Consider the following 17,846-nt stretch of genomic DNA (forward strand, 5'->3'; position numbering starts at 1 on the left):
AACCCCCCCCCCCCCCCACGTAGGTTCTGATTCTCTGATACCCACACATATATTTACCACCTTTACACCTCTCCCCCCTCCCCACCCACCACGTAGGTTCTGATTCTCTGATACCCACACATATATTTACCACCTTTACGCATCTCCCCCCTCCCCACCCCACCACGTAGGTTCTGATTCTCTGATACCCACACATATATTTACCACCTTTACGCATCTCCCCCCTCCCCACCCCACCACGTAGGTTCTGATTCTCTAATACCCACACATATATTTACCACCTTTACACCTCTCCCCCCCCTCCCCACCCCACCACGTAGGTTCTGATTCTCTGATACCCACACATATATTTACCACCTTTACACCCCCCTCCCCACCCCACCACGTAGGTTCTGATTCTCTGATACCCACACATATATTTACCACCTTTACACCCCCCTCCCCACCCCACCACGTAGGTTCTGATTCTCTGATACCCACACATATATTTACCACTTTTACGCCTCTCCCCCCCCCCTCCCCCCCCCCCCTCCCCACCACATAGGTTCTGATTCTCTGATACCCACACATATATTTACCACCTTTACGCCAATCCCCCCTCCCCTTCCCCACCCCACCACGTAGGTTCTGATTCTCTGATGCTCCCAGCAATCGACGTGTCGCTTACCTCTAGTCTCCAACACCACCAGGCAAACGGTTCTCTATCGCCGGCACCGTCCACCAAATGACGAGACAAGCATGCACGATCGATGACTGCAAGCTGTGCCAGGAGCGGAAACTCACGCGGGTCTGAGAGCTCCACTCTCGCCCCTCCCCCACCCCTCACACCCACCTCCAATCTTAAACGTGATTTACGTTTCAGAAAACAGAAGCGAGGTATCGATGAAAAAAAAATTTCATTTATAACATAAATCTATGCGACGAGAAGGTCAGACAGTGACTTTAGTTTCACAGATTCACCATTTTATTTTACTGGAACTTTGTCTACACTCATGGTGCCTGGTTCGTAGATAAATCCTCTCATAGTTACCCGCCATAGGAAGTTCTTCTGGCACTAGTTCGTGCGTCACTCGCTATTATTTTCCTTTCCCAGCCACTACCTGAATTGTTGAAATTGTTTTTGAGATATCCGGAGGATTACGAAAATATATTCAACGACATTGCTGTTGGGAATTTTAACAGTTTTTGAATATTTTTTTCTCTTCTAAACCAAAGTAGATAGTTGTATGTGCTTTCAGGTGATATCAGGTAAAAGGATAAGTAATGTGATCGTGTAAGTTGCATTGTACCTGTGCTATACCTGGGCGTGCGTACATGCGTGTGTGACTTAATTAAATTGTGGAACGATGTTCTAGTTTTTAAAAAAAACACAATGGTAACCCGCGTAGCTAAATTATCTGCGTCATTATAGTGACTATAGTCATTTAAGGAACATGTTTCTGTGTAGCTACGTTATTTTAGAGCTTTCTGGATACACTAGAGCCGTGTTAAAATATTAAATTTTCCCCATTTACAAGTGGTGTAGTAGGTTTCGGGTGGATCCTTCGAATTTCAAAAGTAAATCATTTTAATATTTTAAAGCATGTCCTATTTGATTGGGCCTTCAAATTATTGTTTAAATAAAGTGCTCTCATCATTACTGTACATTTACAGCTGTGTCAGAAGGAGGTCAAGTCTCTTAAGTCTGGTGTTTCTGTGGTCACTGGTTAGTGCCTTGATCATCCGTTTGATTGTGTGGCCTCAACAGTAGGAAGTGTCAGTGTCTCAGTGTCGGCTCAAACATTGCAATGTTTTAAGTTATCGTGACCATAACGTTAAACATGTTCACGTGGACACATTTTAAATTTATATTAGAGCTAGAAGACTCCGATTTGGCGCCATTTAATCTTTAAAGGGGTGGGTGGGGGAGCAAGTCCATCTAGGGTGATGAAGGGTGTAACAAAGCATGTAAGAATTTAAAGTGGAGGAGGGGGGGGGCAAGATTCTGGTTGCCAAGATGGATTGGAGGGCGGGGGAGACAAGGCTGACTACAAGGTTAGGAGAAGATTCTCGTTGCCAGGATGGGGAAAGGGGGAAGGGGTCAAGACTGACTAGCTGAGGGTAGTAGGAGAAAGTCTGACTTACGAGGGGTGGGGGTGAGCAACACTGACTTACTCGGGGGGGGGGGGGGCAACTTGAGCAAGATATTTTCTACGGTCTCGTGTGGTGTAATGTTGGTATAGTTCCTTGGCCGTCTCGCAATATGTAGTACACATTTTGAGATCTGGACACGCCCCAACCTACGCCAATTAACCCGTAGGTAAAACTAATTAGGCCACGACCGCAAGACACAATGCATTATTTCATTAGCTAGGCTTTAACTTAACCACGTCTTAAAGTTAAGTAGGCACATGTTCAGTGACGCATGCACGTGGTTGAACAAAGCTTATACATTATATAGTAGATTCGATTTTCTTATAAGCCGCCCTCTCTCGCCCGAACACTACTGGGCAACCTGTGTTGTTAGACTTCTGTTTCTCTGCTTACACATTTATTGTCCTTGTCAACTGTGCCTTCTATTTTTTCCTCAAAAGTTGACAACACAGAAATTGATTTTTCTGAGGTTATAACGTAGGTTCGAGTTTACATAAGCTTTTCTCCCTGCCAATTAAATTCTTTATGTCTTCGGGCTGTCAGAGTTGTCGGTCTTTACATAATAGGATTACCGTTCTTGTGTTATATACATTTAGTTGTATTCTGCTTTTGTTTCCAGTAACACAACCCACACGGCAATGTCACTGAGTTATAGTCTTTAGATCTGTTTCTCCCACCTTTTGTTATCTGACAGTCATCTGTGGGATCAATGATAGGCTGAGGTTAAGACAAGACAGCCTTTCTTGAACTGGGTGTATGTTAGAGATCATCGCGTGTTTTCCTAAGAGACTTACGTACATGACGGTTAGACGTACATTAGTACTTGAATATTAGTCATACCTAGACATGGGTACTTGACAGTTAGCCGTATGTAGACATGGGTACTTGACAGTTAGCCGTACCTAGACATGGGTACTTGACAGTTAGCCGTATGTAGACATGGGTACTTGACAGTTAGCCGTACCTGGACATAGGTACTTGACCATTAGCCGTACCTAGACATGTTTCTTGACAGCCTTACCTAGACATGGGTACTTGACAGTTAGCCGTACCTAGACATGGATACTTGATGGTTAGCCGTACCTACTCATGGGTACTTGACAGTTGACCGTACCTAGACATGGGTACTTGACAGTTAGCCTTAAAGGACATAGGTACTTGACAGTTAGCCTTACCTGGACATGGGTACAGTAGCGTAGCGAGGGGGGGGGGGACGGGGGGGACATATGTCCCCGGGCGCCGACCTTAGGGGACGCCAAAGTGGGTTGGAAAAGTAAATTGAAAGGTTGAGGGGGGTGCAAATCGAAAGTTTGAGGGGGGTGCAAATCGAAAGTTTGAGGGGGGATGCAAATCGAAATCTTGAGGGGGGGGGGTGCAAATCGAATAGTTTGTCCCCGGGCGCCGGGAAGGGTCGCTACGCCTCTGCATGGGTACTTGACAGTTAGCCGTATTTAGACATGGGTACTTGACAGACGTACGTAGCCATGTTTATTCGACAGTTAGCCGTATTTAGATATGGGTACTTGACAGTTAACCGTACCCAGACATGGGTACTTGACAGACGTACTTAGACATGTTTACTTGACAGTTACCCGTACCTCCGTGTTCTTACAGATAATATTTCTATGCCTGGCGTGGTGTAATTAGTGGTGTGGTGTAGGTCATTAATTGACGTGTTTATGGGTGGCTAGACTGGAAGTCCGTCCAGTGCATCAACATAAATAGCCACACTTCTTAAATAAATAAAAATATGCAAAGAGTTCTAACAGGGGTGTCGCAGTGTTCGTGAATTGCTTGTGTCAAAGATTAAGGTTTGGAGAAAGATAAACCACTTTAGAAAAAAAAACATCTTTAAAATAACTGATGTATGGTAGATGTTATGCATGATAACATGGTTTTTACTTATCACGACTCATTCATTTAACTTTTTTTCCTCAGAAAACATTGAGGCAAACTCGACTTGAATAGACTGATGCTGTCAGCGACGGAAGATTCAAGATGATGAGGGGGTGAGTGATGAGAATGTATTCAAATGCATGTGGTGAGTCTTTACCAAACTGTGTCGTCGCTAGCTCGGGTGTCACCCGATGTGGCACCTCATGGTGTCCTCATAAAAAAAGTATATACATATCGGTGCCTAAATAGGCTTATATATATATATATATATATATATATATATATATATATATATATATATATATATATATATATATATATATATATATATATATATATATATATATATATATATATATGTCATATATACATGTTATGTTTGTGTATCAGCATGTGCATGTGTATTTTATATTGTTTTTTCTGGATGTGTTTTCCGGTGTATTTGATTCTGGTCAGTACATTGTCTGTGAAAGATGCAATTATTGCCATCCCGCCCCCCTCTCCAATTTTGCCTAATTGCGTCAATTAGTGCACACATTATATTATTCCGCTTATTAATTCAAGTGAAAAAAAAGTATCGTTTTCGTAGTAAATTATTAACGTAATAGTTATACAAAACCTTTTTCCCTGTAAAATTTGCAGTTTGTTACAGCCTCCCCCCCCCCCCTAAGGAGTGATAAACTGTGAACAGATAATAGTAACAATGTTTATATATAGTCAGTTGATATATTTAGCAGGTTTACGTCACCGTGCCCCCCCCCCCCCTCTCCACCTCTTTGTCATTTCGGTATTAAAAGACTATTTAACTTTAATTGACCATTAATTGAACTGTAGATATTGAAATTTTCTGCTTTTGTGTAACCCCCGTAAATGGTGTCACCCGGTGCGGTTCGTACCCCCGCCCTCCTCTGCATGTAAGTCTTCACGGGAAGAAATCAGTTGATATGGCTGCCCAAACCATGGCTAAAATGGAGGGGTGGGGGGAGGGGAGAGAGAGATTGGGGGGATGGTCCTGTTACCTTCGTCTTGGAATAATCCGCCAGCAATGTGTGATTGAATAAATTATATAAAATAAACGCAAATAAAATAATCTTCATAGTTAATTAAATCTTGTGAATTATCATATCATCATATTTGGTACAATCCAATTGTTTGTAATAACGTAACTGCTTTTGAGAACTCCAAATCAGAGTGACCTCCCTTGGAAAATCTCCTGCTCCACCCGTGTCATTTGATTGAAACATTTGAAACAATGTGAAACATTGGTTGTGTCACGTAGTTACGTTACCTGTAATAGAGTAATTGTCCAAAACTAATGGTTCAAAATTAACATTACAACATCATCTATACAACATTATCTGCTTAACCTGAACTTCAAACGTGCAACATCAATAGAACTGCATTAAATCATTGAATGAGTCACATTAACTATGCTAAAGGGCGACAACTTGAAAAAAACGTCATGTTTGAGAAGAGAAAAAAAAATCTAAGAAAAAATATTATTCTTTTAAAACTTTAATCAGATAATTGAATCTTTCAAGAGCGTCCTGTGTTGTTTTGTTATAATAGTTTTTTTCTTTTTATAACTGTTCTGAAAACTATTATTCAGTGAAATTATTCCCTATATTAAGACAGCAAAATAAGAAATTGTATAACAACGTACGGTTTAAGTTTAAAGCAAGTAATATAAGATTGAGAAAGACTGAACTATGGAAAAGGGGAGTAGGTAATTAGACTTTCTTTCAGGCAGCTACACCCCCTATCTCAAGTATACTGGAAATATATTTTCAACCAATGTCGGTCTCCTCGCGAAAATTTAAGTGTGCTCCGCCCCTGGTGAAAAATGACATACATCGTGTGAATGATCAGGTAAAAGTAAAAAGAACATGTAATTACTTGAATAATTAGCGTTTGCAATATCTGACTTCTCTCAACTTACGACATAGACTTTGTGCTTGGATTTCCAATGCGCAATCATCCATCATTCTATTAGGCTATGGCGCCATATTTTTCTATAACGTTTGCAAAGTAATTTACAAATGACGTAAGCAAAGACTTCTCCGCACTAAACTGTTCACACAAATTATTATGCGCGGACGTGATGTAAATAAACAGCCCATCTGAAACGGCTGTATTGAATCATTACCATATTGATTGAGCCTTTCAATGCAAGCAGTCCGGATTTTTACCTTACTGTTGACATTGTTCTATGTATTATCCCTACCGTGTTTTAAAAATGATTTGATGAAATTGTTATATTTATTATCCCTGATGTGTTTTAATAATGATTTGATGAAATTGATCTATGTATTATCCCTACCGTGTTTTAAAAATGATTTGATGAAATTGTTATATTTATTATCCCTACCGTGTTTTAAAAATGACTTGATGAAATTGTTGTATTTATCATCCCTGATGTGTTTTAAAAATGATTTGATGAAATTGTTGTATTTATCATCCCTGATGTGTTTTAAAAATGATTTGATGAAATTGTTGTATTTATCATCCCTACTGCGTTGAATACATGTGAAACCTGATTAGGAGATGAACAGTGTTTATTCCAGACTTTTCTCTCCGGGGGGGGGGGGGGGGCGGACACTGGTATAAGTATAAGTATATGTTTTCTATATAAAATATATTTCGTTCCGTGGGGGGGGGGGGGGGGTAGACTTTTCTCTCCGGGGGGGGGGGGGGGCGGACACTGGTATAAGTATATGTTTTCTATATAAAATATATTTCGTTCCGTGGGGGGGGGGTAGACTTTTTTTCCGGGGGGTTGGGGGCGTGGCAAAGCCCCCTGAAGAGATGTCTGGAAGAGACTTTGAAGATGAAGAGGAGGGGGATTAAGTGGCGAGTATCAGGGCCTAATCGCATAAAAAACAAACGTCAAAGTTCAATGAGATCATTGTCTTTCATAGCGCGGACGGAAGGCCATTAGGTGCGGGACTAGAGATGACCACTGATACAGAAATGTTCACCGGTGCCTAGTACAATGATGGGCACCGGTGGCTAATATAATAATAATGCCGTAATGTATCCGTTTGCAGAAGTCGTTTATTAAAGACTATTGTAACCACCAGGTCGTTTTTCATCACACAATGCCAAGATGCTAATTAAAAAAAATGATTTTAAACAGTTTGCTAAAAATTACGAAAGCTTTGTTTCAACATCAGTAACGATAGACTTTATTTATAACAACATTAACTATAAATAAGGCATTTTATTTTAAAAAGATACTCTGACCCTGACGTGATTTGAACACGCAACCTTCTGATCTGGAGTCAGACGCGCTACCGTTGCGCCACAGAGCCAACTGATCTCTAACAGAAGAAATGTTTACACAATAGTAATACAATAATTTTATAGAGGGGCGAGTGGTAATTTCTTTGGTTAGGTCTACTGTATTGTTAATATAATCTTAATTTACGCGTATTAGGCCTGGCTTAGCCTAATAAAAACAAGTTGACAAGAAACAAACAGATGAACTGTAAGAAAAATAAATAAAAAACAATAAGTAGTAAAATCCATAAATTGAAAGTACACGTCTGACATCGGATTTAAAATAACACTGACCCTGACGTGATTTGAACACGCAACCTTCTGATCTGGAGTCAGACGCGCTACCGTTGCGCCACAGAGCCAACTGTTCCACAATGTACCAAGACGCTATCTATATTATCATTTTGATACATCAATGTATGTAGGCCTTTATTTTAATTAATACGTTTGTGTTTAGTTCAAAATTTCTGTCTGTTTGTCTGCCTGTCCTTTAGTTTTTCTGTCTGTCAGTGTCATTCTCTCTTTCCATCTACCTGTAGAAAATATTGTAGCTCAAATTTTGTTAAATAGTTAAATTAAAAATGTAATATTCTTGCGTTGTCTTCAGAGACAAATGTATCTAGTATCTGGTCATTCTAAACTCATGTGTCAGTAGGCTAGAGTTTAGCCTATTATACAGTGGTGTAAATTATACAGCACTGTAGACCTAGATATAATGTGGTACAGGGCTGTAGTCCTTTATGATGAGATACACCGATGTAGGCCTATATGCTCTGATATAGCGCTGTAAATGATATGATACAGAGCTGTATATGCTCTGATACAGGCTTTTGGTCAAACCAATATAGGCTAATGTAAACAGTTGACAGTATTACACATGACATAACTTAGAAACACAGGTCACAAATCAAACGAAACACAAGTCACAAATCAAAGAAACACAAGTCACAAATCAAACACCTAAGTTTTTACGAAATATTTTATCAATGGCAACCTCGTTACATAACCTGTTACATCATTTCCTACTGTCACAGACAAGTTACGTAACTTGCGATCATATTAAATCATACAAATCCTCGAAGTAGACGTCAAACTATAAAGTGCGAGCGTTCACCACCAGAATTATGTCTCTTGTTGTGTGATGATGAAATGAGAACTCATGGCACTAACTCTTCTGGATCTAGTTTAGCAGAGATTGTAAGGGCTCGGTAGCATCTTAAGGTCAAATGTCAGGGTCAACTTGTTCAAGTACAATGACATTTTTATGTTGCTGAAAATTGGTCATCTGATGTCATATTTTAGCGATGGCGATGTATATGTATCAAAAAGGGCTGTCGGTACATAGCGTGGCACATATTGGAAGGGTATGATGCAGGCTGGTGATAATCTGAAAAAAAAATAAGTGTATGATCTGGTTAATTCCTCAGTAGGCTCATTTAAAAAAATGCTCTTGTGAAACTACAAAAACTACAATTTTAACGGGTGTCCTTGCCATGATTCTGGGGAGTGGTTTTAGTGAGGTCTAATAACCTTCCTTTATAACACCCCCCCCCCCCCCACACACACACACACCGCCCACTTCCTACGCCACTTGGTGAGATTTTGGGCCTGTTAAGTCAACAATTGGGTGTATGACGACTAAGCCTTCATAGCCGCGATGTAGGGCCTACAGACTATATGATGAAATGTATTCAAACAACAATTTGTTATTATCCACAGGTTTGACTCTATAGAATCGATGAATGCCGATGAGCTTCTAGTGAAGAGAAAAAGGGGAAGCAAGCGTTTTGTTGTTGGGGCCGCTGTCATTGGGGCACTCTTCTTCCTGGTGGGAATTCTGATTGGTTTCTTCAGTCATGAGACAGAGCAGCCGATACCAGCGCCTCCACCCAAAAAGTAGTTGCTCCATCTTTTAAAAATTATTTCTTGTTGAATTTTTTAAAAAAAAATTATTTTTAATGCTGTTCCTGAATTTTTTTTGTCTGAACTAACCCTATAGTATAAAAAGCTAATATGACGCAATATGCAAACCGCTATTAACAGCAATCAAACATTTCTAAATCGAAACAAATTTTTAAGCCGAAAGGCATGGGATCAATACACACTTTTAAAATATTATTAGCCCATTTACTTTGTCACGCAGACGATATTGATATCCATAATTGTAATATAATTATAGCACTTATCTCAATTATGGAATTAAAATAATTTGCCTTCTAACGTTACCTTATTCAATTTAGTTTACTGTATTTTCTTAATCTGCTCGTAGCAGTTACTGCCCTTTATCTAGGTTGCGGTCCTTTTAAAAAAAAGTAGTAAAGTTGTAGCCTATTAGTATTTACCCTGCATTTAGAATAATTTAAATATATATTAATTAATTCCATTACGATATAACCTCCATTAGCGTAACTAAAAGCTACATTGAGCTAAAATTATACTGATTAAATAATATAGCACAAAATATTCATTTCAGATTGGACCCTGCACAGTTTATAATTGAGAATGTTGACGTCAATTTCTTAAAGAACAAACTTAAGTACGTCATATCATTATGTATAAATGTCATGAAATAGATAGAGTCACTAAATTAGATTCTATACTAGATGTTATGTAAATCTAATATACGTCTAGTTTTAGATCTAGATTCTAATTAAACTATAATCTAATGTGAATGTATGAGTAGCAACTGGTACTGAAAGTAATGTACATGTAAGAAGTGAACTTCTTAATTTAGTCACTTCCTTAGGCTCAGGCAGATGTAAAACTGTAGACCATCTGTACTATTACTAGTGTCTAGAGATTTCCTATCTAGATGTATTAGAACTACTTAGTTTACTACTTAACTTAAATACTATAGCTAAGGTAATGGATCTAGTTTAAAAAAAAAAATCAATAGAGAATTAGAGGTGTGTCTCTTTGTCGTGCTTAGGATAAGTGTCTCTAATAATAATTGTAACTTGTAATTATAATCCATTCGTTTATATTTATAATTCTAATTGATATAGGCCTATATAATACTATATATATATATATATATATATATATATATATATATATATATATATATATATATATATATATATATAGGCCTATATCTAATGATTTTAGTAAGTCTTGTCTAATAAATAGAAACTTCAATTATAATTATAAAAAGTACCATAACGTAAGTTAGTGAATCATAAATATAACTTCTATATTTTAGTAATACTAATATTTAATACTTTAGTTTGATATGATATTTTGATAAAACAATACTATAATTAATACAATAATTAATGTATAGACTAGACTAGACAGTCTAATTTCTATTTAAAATAATAAGTAATCTTTAATAACTATTTTTCAAGGAATTTCACTTCACAAGTTCGTACATCAGGTAATGAAGGAAATAATGAGTTGGCAGACAAACTCAAGTCCATGTGGTCAGACAGTGGAGTGGATAAAATACACACTTTCAGTTACAATGTGCTGCTATCCTTTGCAAACCTTACAGAACCAAATAAGGTGGCTACACACTTGCACACTAACTCACAGATTTTTAAAACGTTTATTTATTTTGGTAGCTGGAGTTTTTAAAATGTTGTATTCAAAGTATTCGTGTTAATATTTACAGTAATTATTGAAGTGTTTTAATATAAAAAATAATGGATGTGCCTTTATTTCATTTTATAGATATATAGTATAGATGTAGCCTAAATTATTCTGATTTTATTGCTCTAAGGTTGAAATCTTAAACAAAACTTCTGGGACAATCTTATTTACATCTTCTGCCTTTGAACCCAAATTGCAATCAGATGAAAGAAACAGCAGCACCTTGAGCTACAATGCTTATTGTCCATCAGGCATAGTCTCTGTGAGTAAATAAGTCAATTGGTTCCGTTACAATTTTTTACCTCATAGAAACAAATACGAGCTTTAATAAAATGTAACTAATTGGTGTAGTGTTTTTTTAACAACATGGCTTAGTAAACCATGAAAGAAGTTGATTTTTTAAATGCTCACATATCATTGCTGTAGACTACAAACCTCTCATGATGTGTTTGGTATTTAGTTTGCTGTAGATTGCTTTAGAAGAAAACAAAGACCTAATACACAAGAATTCAAATCCTGAAATAATTGATGGTATAAAACACAATGAACACAATTTTGTGAAATGACAATGTTTTTTTTTTTTAATTTAGGGAGATGCAGTCTATGTGAACTATGGGAGAGTAGAAGATCTAGAGTACCTAGTGAAGAATTTGAGCCTGAACATTACAGGACAAATTTTCATAGCAAGATATGGGAAAATATTTGCAGGCAACAAGGTATATTTACATTAGTTAAAGACTTAGTTCTTTCCTATTATTTAAATTTTGAAGAAAATATCAGAATCTACAAATAAAAAATGTACTGACTTTTTAAAATAAAATAAAATGCAAACTAAAATATATCCCTTTAAGACTTAGCACTGCAAGTGATTATTTTTGTCTATATCATTCACAGGTGCTGAATGCAGAAAATTACAACGCGAGTGGGATCATACTATACTCTGACCCTGCTGATGTGAACCAAGCAAAAAATAAATCAGTTAAGCCATACCCTGATTCTTGGTGGTTACCCAGCACTGGCATCACAAGGGGAACTGTTTATATGGGGACAGGGGACCCAATGACACCAGGCTACCCATCAACTGGTTAGTCATTGTTTTATTCTACAGTAAAATTTACTAAACATTATTTAACAATTTAAAAAAAAAAAAGTTAATTGATTCTATCAAATATTTACAGGCCTATATCTAACATTTTCTTCAATATTTAATTTTTATACATACATGGGTCTCTTCAAAAATTAAGTTGTCTTTTTTTTTGTGTGTGTGCAGATTATGGATTTTACAAAAATAGGTCAAAAGATATTTTACCAAGAATACCTTGTCAGCCTATAAGTTATGGAGATGCTATGCACATATTGGGGTAAGACATCATGCATTTCTTAGATGTTTATTTCTTGCAATACAAATCCCTTATACAATTGCAAACATATTTTTTGTAATTAAATCACACAAATGTATTAGATATGATAAATTACTTGTAATTATATCCTGTGATTCTTTGGAAATAGTCCAATTTTTTAATGAAAATTTATTACACAACTATATTAGTAATTAAACTTTTTCCCTAGTAATTTAAGTGGACATGCTGCCCCTACTAGCTGGAAGGGGACGTTACCCATTGACTACAAAGTTGGTCCAGGGTATGAAAACAACACTGAGCTGTAAGTCAAATACATTATGTAATGACAGTTGTGCTATTAGATCAGTTTTCTTTATTTGTAAAAGACCACTCATTATTTGATGGATAATATTAGTTTTGCTTTTTCCCTAGGGAATTAAAAATGACAGTTAACAATTATTTGGAAACAAAGCAAGTTCAAAATGTCATTGGAGTCATTCAAGGCAGAGAGGAACCAGGTAGTAAATTAAAACAAGCTATGAAAATTTTCAGTATAAAACTGATGCCATTGCTGGTATTTATAATATGAATCAACAGTAACATATTGCATATATTAGGCCTACATTTTTATTTTACTTTCAACAAAAGATAGGTATGTTTTACTTGGGAACCACCATGATTCATGGATGTATGGGGCAGCAGACCCACAGTCTGGTAATGCTGCTTTGTCTCAAGCTGTTAATATATTTGGACAGCTGCTAAAGAAAGGTAGTAAAAAGTAAACATTTTAAATGTACAAAGCTTGGTTATTTAACAGAAAAATAACATGGTTCTAAAAGTTGTTTATAAATGTATTTTAATTGATTTATGTCCTGGCCAAGATTTGCCTATTATTCTAAAATATAGCAAATAAAAAACAAAGAAACAGTAGAAATAGTTATAGAAAATGCACAAAATTTCATAAAAGTTTAAAATCATATTGCCTTTGTTTACTAAGTCAATAAAATTACATAGTCATTTTAAAAAAACAGTTTTTTTTTTTCAATATTGAAAGTTTAACTTATTTTAAAAAATAACTACTTGTATAAAAAAAATATACAAAATAAACTAGTTTGCAAATCAATTATCTTTTTTTATGTAGGCTATAGGCCAAGACGAACGCTTGTGTTTTGTAGTTGGGATGCTGAAGAATTTGGTCTCATTGGTTCCACAGAATGGATAGAGGTAAGAATAAAGCCTTGTGGAGAATAAACTTGTTGAAGTGGCTGTTATGTTATGCTTTTAAGTTTATTACCAGTAAATAAGAAAATGATTTACTGTTGTAAAGATAGTTAGAAATATCTATATAATATACGCTGTACTTAAAGATATATCTTTACCAATGTTAATTGCTACAGAGTAATTTAAAGATAGTTGGTGCAAGAGTTGTGGCTTATCTAAATGTGGAAACAGCTGCCCTAGGGACTTTCACCATGCAAGTTGCAACAAGTCCTTTACTTCAAGATGCCTTGTATGCTGCAGCTAAACAGGTAAATGTAAAGCTGAGATTTGTTTAAGCTGCCAAAATCTTTTAGACCAACTTTCAGTGACAGGTTGTATTGTCTGTTCATAGGAAAACTTATAGATTTCCTTTAATGAAAGGACACATTATGAAAAATATTGCACACTGCATTATAAAGATAAACATAGTAATTCTATCTAAACTTTAAAATTTATGAATAGTATTGTTGTATTTTTTTTTCTCCTCCTTTATTTTTACATATCCTGAAATAGGTTTAAAATTTATTTCTTAGATCCCAAGCCCAGAAAAAGAGTTTAAAACATTGTATGATTTATGGTTAGCAAAGTCAGACAAAAATCTGGAACCAAGGTGAGATTTTTTTTTTAAATACATAAATACATTTTGCTTTACATTTGTATTTGCTGGGGTTATGGTTGGTCTTAGAGTTTTTGTATCTGCAATACTAGCTGTATGATATAAATGGTTAATGGAGAATTAGCTTGAAATTTGTTATAATTTATCATTTTTTTGTCAATGAAATATGTTTACAGGTTGAGTTATTCTTTAGGTGGGGGAAGTTCTTATGCTGCATTTTATCAACAAGTGGGGGTTTCTTGTGCTGACTTTCATTTCACATTTAATGAGGTAGGGACTTTTGTGATAGATTATATTCTGGTCTTTGATAATTCACTTATGTAGACAAGAACTATCTATACTGTGTTCAAAACTGTGCTTTTAAAAAATCATAAATTAATTACTGACTTTTAGATTATTTAATTTAATTAATTTTTTTGCAGAAATGTAGGCTTTTAAGTTATTTTAACTAGTATTTTATACAATACACATTTTATTTAACAAACATGATCAGATTGGAGAAAGACACTTCGTCAAATTCCCCCAAGTCATACCACCCCTTTTAATTACCCCTAGTTGCAATTAGCCACTTATAATACTTATATATAACTATTATAACCCCCACCTGTCCAAAAGACTGCAGTAGGACATTACCCTCTGTCAACTACCCCTCAGTCATTTAGAGATCAAGATTAGGATAGGGATAAGTGAAGCATGGGTTAGGGGTAGGTTTAGGAATATGAATAATGCTAGGGTTATAGAGATACAGAACTAAATATGGAGATGTATTGGGATAGGTTTAGTACGTATTGTAAAGGGAGGTAATTAACTGGGTGGGGGTGTTCATTTATTGTCTAGACCCAGTGCATTTGTGATAAATTAAAAATATGTATGCTAATTTTAAAAAAAAACCCACTTATAATACAATTTCTATATTTTCAGGAGACATACCCAATGTCAAATTATCCCTTGCATCATTCATCCTATGATAATTACTTCTCATATGAACATTACCATGACCCTGAATTTAAATATGCCAAAGCCATAACTCAGTTCTGGACAACTTTAGCAAAGTAAGTGGCTACATTATCTACAATACTAAATTTAACATGTAGGTTCCGGGTTGTTTTTTTTTTTAAACATAAATAAAAAAACAACTTGTATTACACAAAATATTTTAAGCTTCAACCAATTATGTCAAAGAAAAATAATAGTGGGCAAAATATTTATTTGTTGAAAAATAAACATTTTGTAGTGGTTGAAATAAAAGATGTTTTGTCCAGATTAGACTGTAATACACAAAATTCTACAAGTCTAATAATTCAGTTTAAAAAAAAATGAATCTTAATCATATTTTTAGCAACATCGCTAATGCACAGCTGCTGCCTTTCAACGTGTCCAGATTTTCATCAGCATTAAAAAACTTTCTCACCGATTTAATGTCAAAGTATGAAGAGCTCTGGAAAAAGAACCAAGTTAACTTGGGTATGTTTGCTATTCATTTTAGCTACTAACCTATTGCATGCAAACAACACAAAGCATCTTAATGTCTTTCAACTCTTTTAGCAAAGCAATTACAGTGTAAACAAAATCCTCATTCACTGCTCCTTGCCCTATGTTTAATCTTGCGTTTGATAATGTCCTTATGGAATAAGATATGAGCAAACAAAAACACAGATGAAAACACAGAACATACACTCAAATCACTCTGGTCATTGCTTCTATTGTTTGATAAAATAAACTATTATGAAAAATGTTTCAGATGCACTGCTATCAGCTGTGAATAACTTCACAAAAGCAACAGAAGAGTTTGAGAGCCAGTTAGCAGCTGAGAAAGATTTGGATAAACAGTATTATTGTTTTTTTTTAATTGTTTGTTTTATTGTTTTGAAATTATAATTGAAAATATAATTGAGAGAAAACACTTTCTATCCTACATTTTGGAATTACCTGTGTAATGTACTTGTATTTTACATTTCTTCTGATGGTACTGGTGTTATATTTGTTCTGTCTGGAGAGCATAAGCTATTTCTGTCTAGAGAGGATAAGCTATATCTGTCTAGAGAGCATAAGCTATATTTGGTTGAGTCACACAAATTATGTTGTATTTGTTTGGAGTCCTACAAAGCTTGTTATATTTCTTTAGACCCTACAAACTTAGAATGTACAATGACCAAATCATGCAGCTAGAGAGAGCCTTTATTTACACTGGATCTCTTCCAGCCGGGTCCAGCTCTAGGTGAGTTTATAAATACCTGCTGGTGAGCACTGACAATTTTTGTTTAAAACAGACAATTAATATTTGCTTAAATAGAACAGAAATCCTAAAATTGTTTTTGTATTATTTTAAATTTAACGTCAAAATGCAATAGTTATATTTTACTGCTTATTTAGAATTTGTCAAGTTCAACACATAATTTTCTTCCTCCCTGCTAAAATAATTTAACACTGCATTATAATTTTATACTGGATATTTTCCTTATAATTTGGTAATATTAAAAGAAAAATATTTTCAGAAATATCATCTTTGGTCCAAGTCATCTTAATTTCTACAAGGATTCTTTTTTTCCTGGGATTGTAGAAACAATGTACACAATAGAAAAAGGAGAAGATGAGTGGAATCAACTGAAACAGCAAGTTTTTCTAGCAACCTTTTACATACAGTCTGCAGTTCAAACATTAACATGGGACTTGACTTTATGAAGGGATTAGGTTTTGCTGTACTTTTTAAAAATTAAATTTTATTTATTTATGAGGCAAGTCTCAGAGTGTTAAAAGTTACCATTAAATAAAATAAGCCTAAATGTGTGTATATATTTTAAAACAAATTATAAAATGTACTTTCCAAATATTAACATTGTTCATTTATAAATTTAAAACTTCATAAATCATAAACTATATAATAATGCCAATTGTTTACTGTGTTATTACTGAATGTGAAAAACATTATTTTTGTTTTGATTAACCTTTTAAATTATATTAAGCTTTAATAACGTTAGAGTAATAAAATAAGTGACAAAATGTTTGCATCCTCGTTATCAGGAGGTAGAATTTTAAAAACCACTTGACTTAATTTTGGAGAACAATTTATCAGACATTTGCTCTAACAAAAGCTTAATTTTAAAATACACCAAAATGTTAAGATACATAACTAATAGCACGGGAGATAAAAATTGTACTAATCCAACACAGAAATAGTTTTAATAATGATGATACTACATTTTTTAAATTTCTGCTGGATCTCATTTTTGTTTTGTCTCTGTCTGAAAATTAATGTACTTTATATATTTTTCCATTTGTAACTGTATAGAATGATGTTTCATTGACTTGAATAATTGTGATGTGTTATTGTTCTGATACTAATATGCAATTTAAAAATTTCAAGAAAAGCATTTACTACTTACACTGATAGCATTATGAATCACATAATTAAATAAAAACATTATTTTTATCATATCAGTATAATTACTGACTCTTCTTTTGAGAATGGATAAACAATTAAACATTTATTTTATAATTCTATACCATTATCCTTACATTTAAAGTAGTACATTTCTTTGTAAAGTATTTTATTCTATGTTGTTGTAAATAATTCTACATAAATGTAGTTGAGAAAGCTATCATCACACATTCCAATGTATATTTGTTATGTAAATTAATTTAAATATCTAAACATTGTTAAATCTATATTTTAATTCCATTGTTTAGTGAAAACTAGATTTAAGTCTTGATTAAAAAATAATAATATAAAA

The 17,846-nt window shown here is 34.7% G+C and overlaps 1 protein-coding gene and 2 non-coding genes across 3 annotated transcripts; 1 reads left to right on the forward strand and 2 right to left on the reverse strand.

Annotated features, from left to right (window-relative positions):
* Positions 1-1,429: 1,429 nt before the first annotated feature.
* Positions 1,430-17,712, forward strand: LOC131944837 (putative N-acetylated-alpha-linked acidic dipeptidase). Its single transcript, XM_059305687.1, has 21 exons — positions 1,430-1,557; positions 4,072-4,142; positions 9,028-9,204; positions 9,782-9,844; positions 10,656-10,812; positions 11,030-11,161; positions 11,490-11,615; positions 11,794-11,983; positions 12,170-12,260; positions 12,469-12,561; positions 12,672-12,757; positions 12,888-13,007; positions 13,381-13,463; positions 13,637-13,768; positions 14,033-14,109; positions 14,292-14,385; positions 15,037-15,167; positions 15,455-15,579; positions 15,857-15,944; positions 16,241-16,333; positions 16,611-17,712. Exons 2-21 carry the CDS (start codon positions 4,132-4,134, stop codon positions 16,795-16,797), a joined length of 2,256 nt encoding a protein of 751 aa, XP_059161670.1. The 5' UTR covers positions 1,430-1,557; positions 4,072-4,131; the 3' UTR covers positions 16,798-17,712.
* On the reverse strand, positions 7,269-7,340 carry Trnaw-cca (transfer RNA tryptophan (anticodon CCA)). The gene has a single exon. It is a non-coding gene; the product is annotated as a tRNA-Trp (tRNA).
* On the reverse strand, positions 7,599-7,670 carry Trnaw-cca (transfer RNA tryptophan (anticodon CCA)). Its single transcript has one exon. It is a non-coding gene; the product is annotated as a tRNA-Trp (tRNA).
* Positions 17,713-17,846: the final 134 nt, after the last annotated feature.

The sequence above is a fragment of the Physella acuta genome, unplaced genomic scaffold (genome assembly GCF_028476545.2).
Source record: "Physella acuta isolate Inbredline_101_S28 unplaced genomic scaffold, ASM2847654v3 ptg000511l, whole genome shotgun sequence".
Classification (NCBI taxonomy): Eukaryota; Metazoa; Mollusca; class Gastropoda; family Physidae; genus Physella; species Physella acuta.

Coding starts and splice junctions, on each gene's coding strand:
- LOC131944837 (XM_059305687.1), top strand. Junction 9,205..9,781: donor CCAGCGCCTCCACCCAAAAA/GTAGTTGCTCCA, acceptor TATTCATTTCAG/ATTGGACCCTGCACAGTTTA. Junction 15,168..15,454: donor TTCTGGACAACTTTAGCAAA/GTAAGTGGCTAC, acceptor TCATATTTTTAG/CAACATCGCTAATGCACAGC.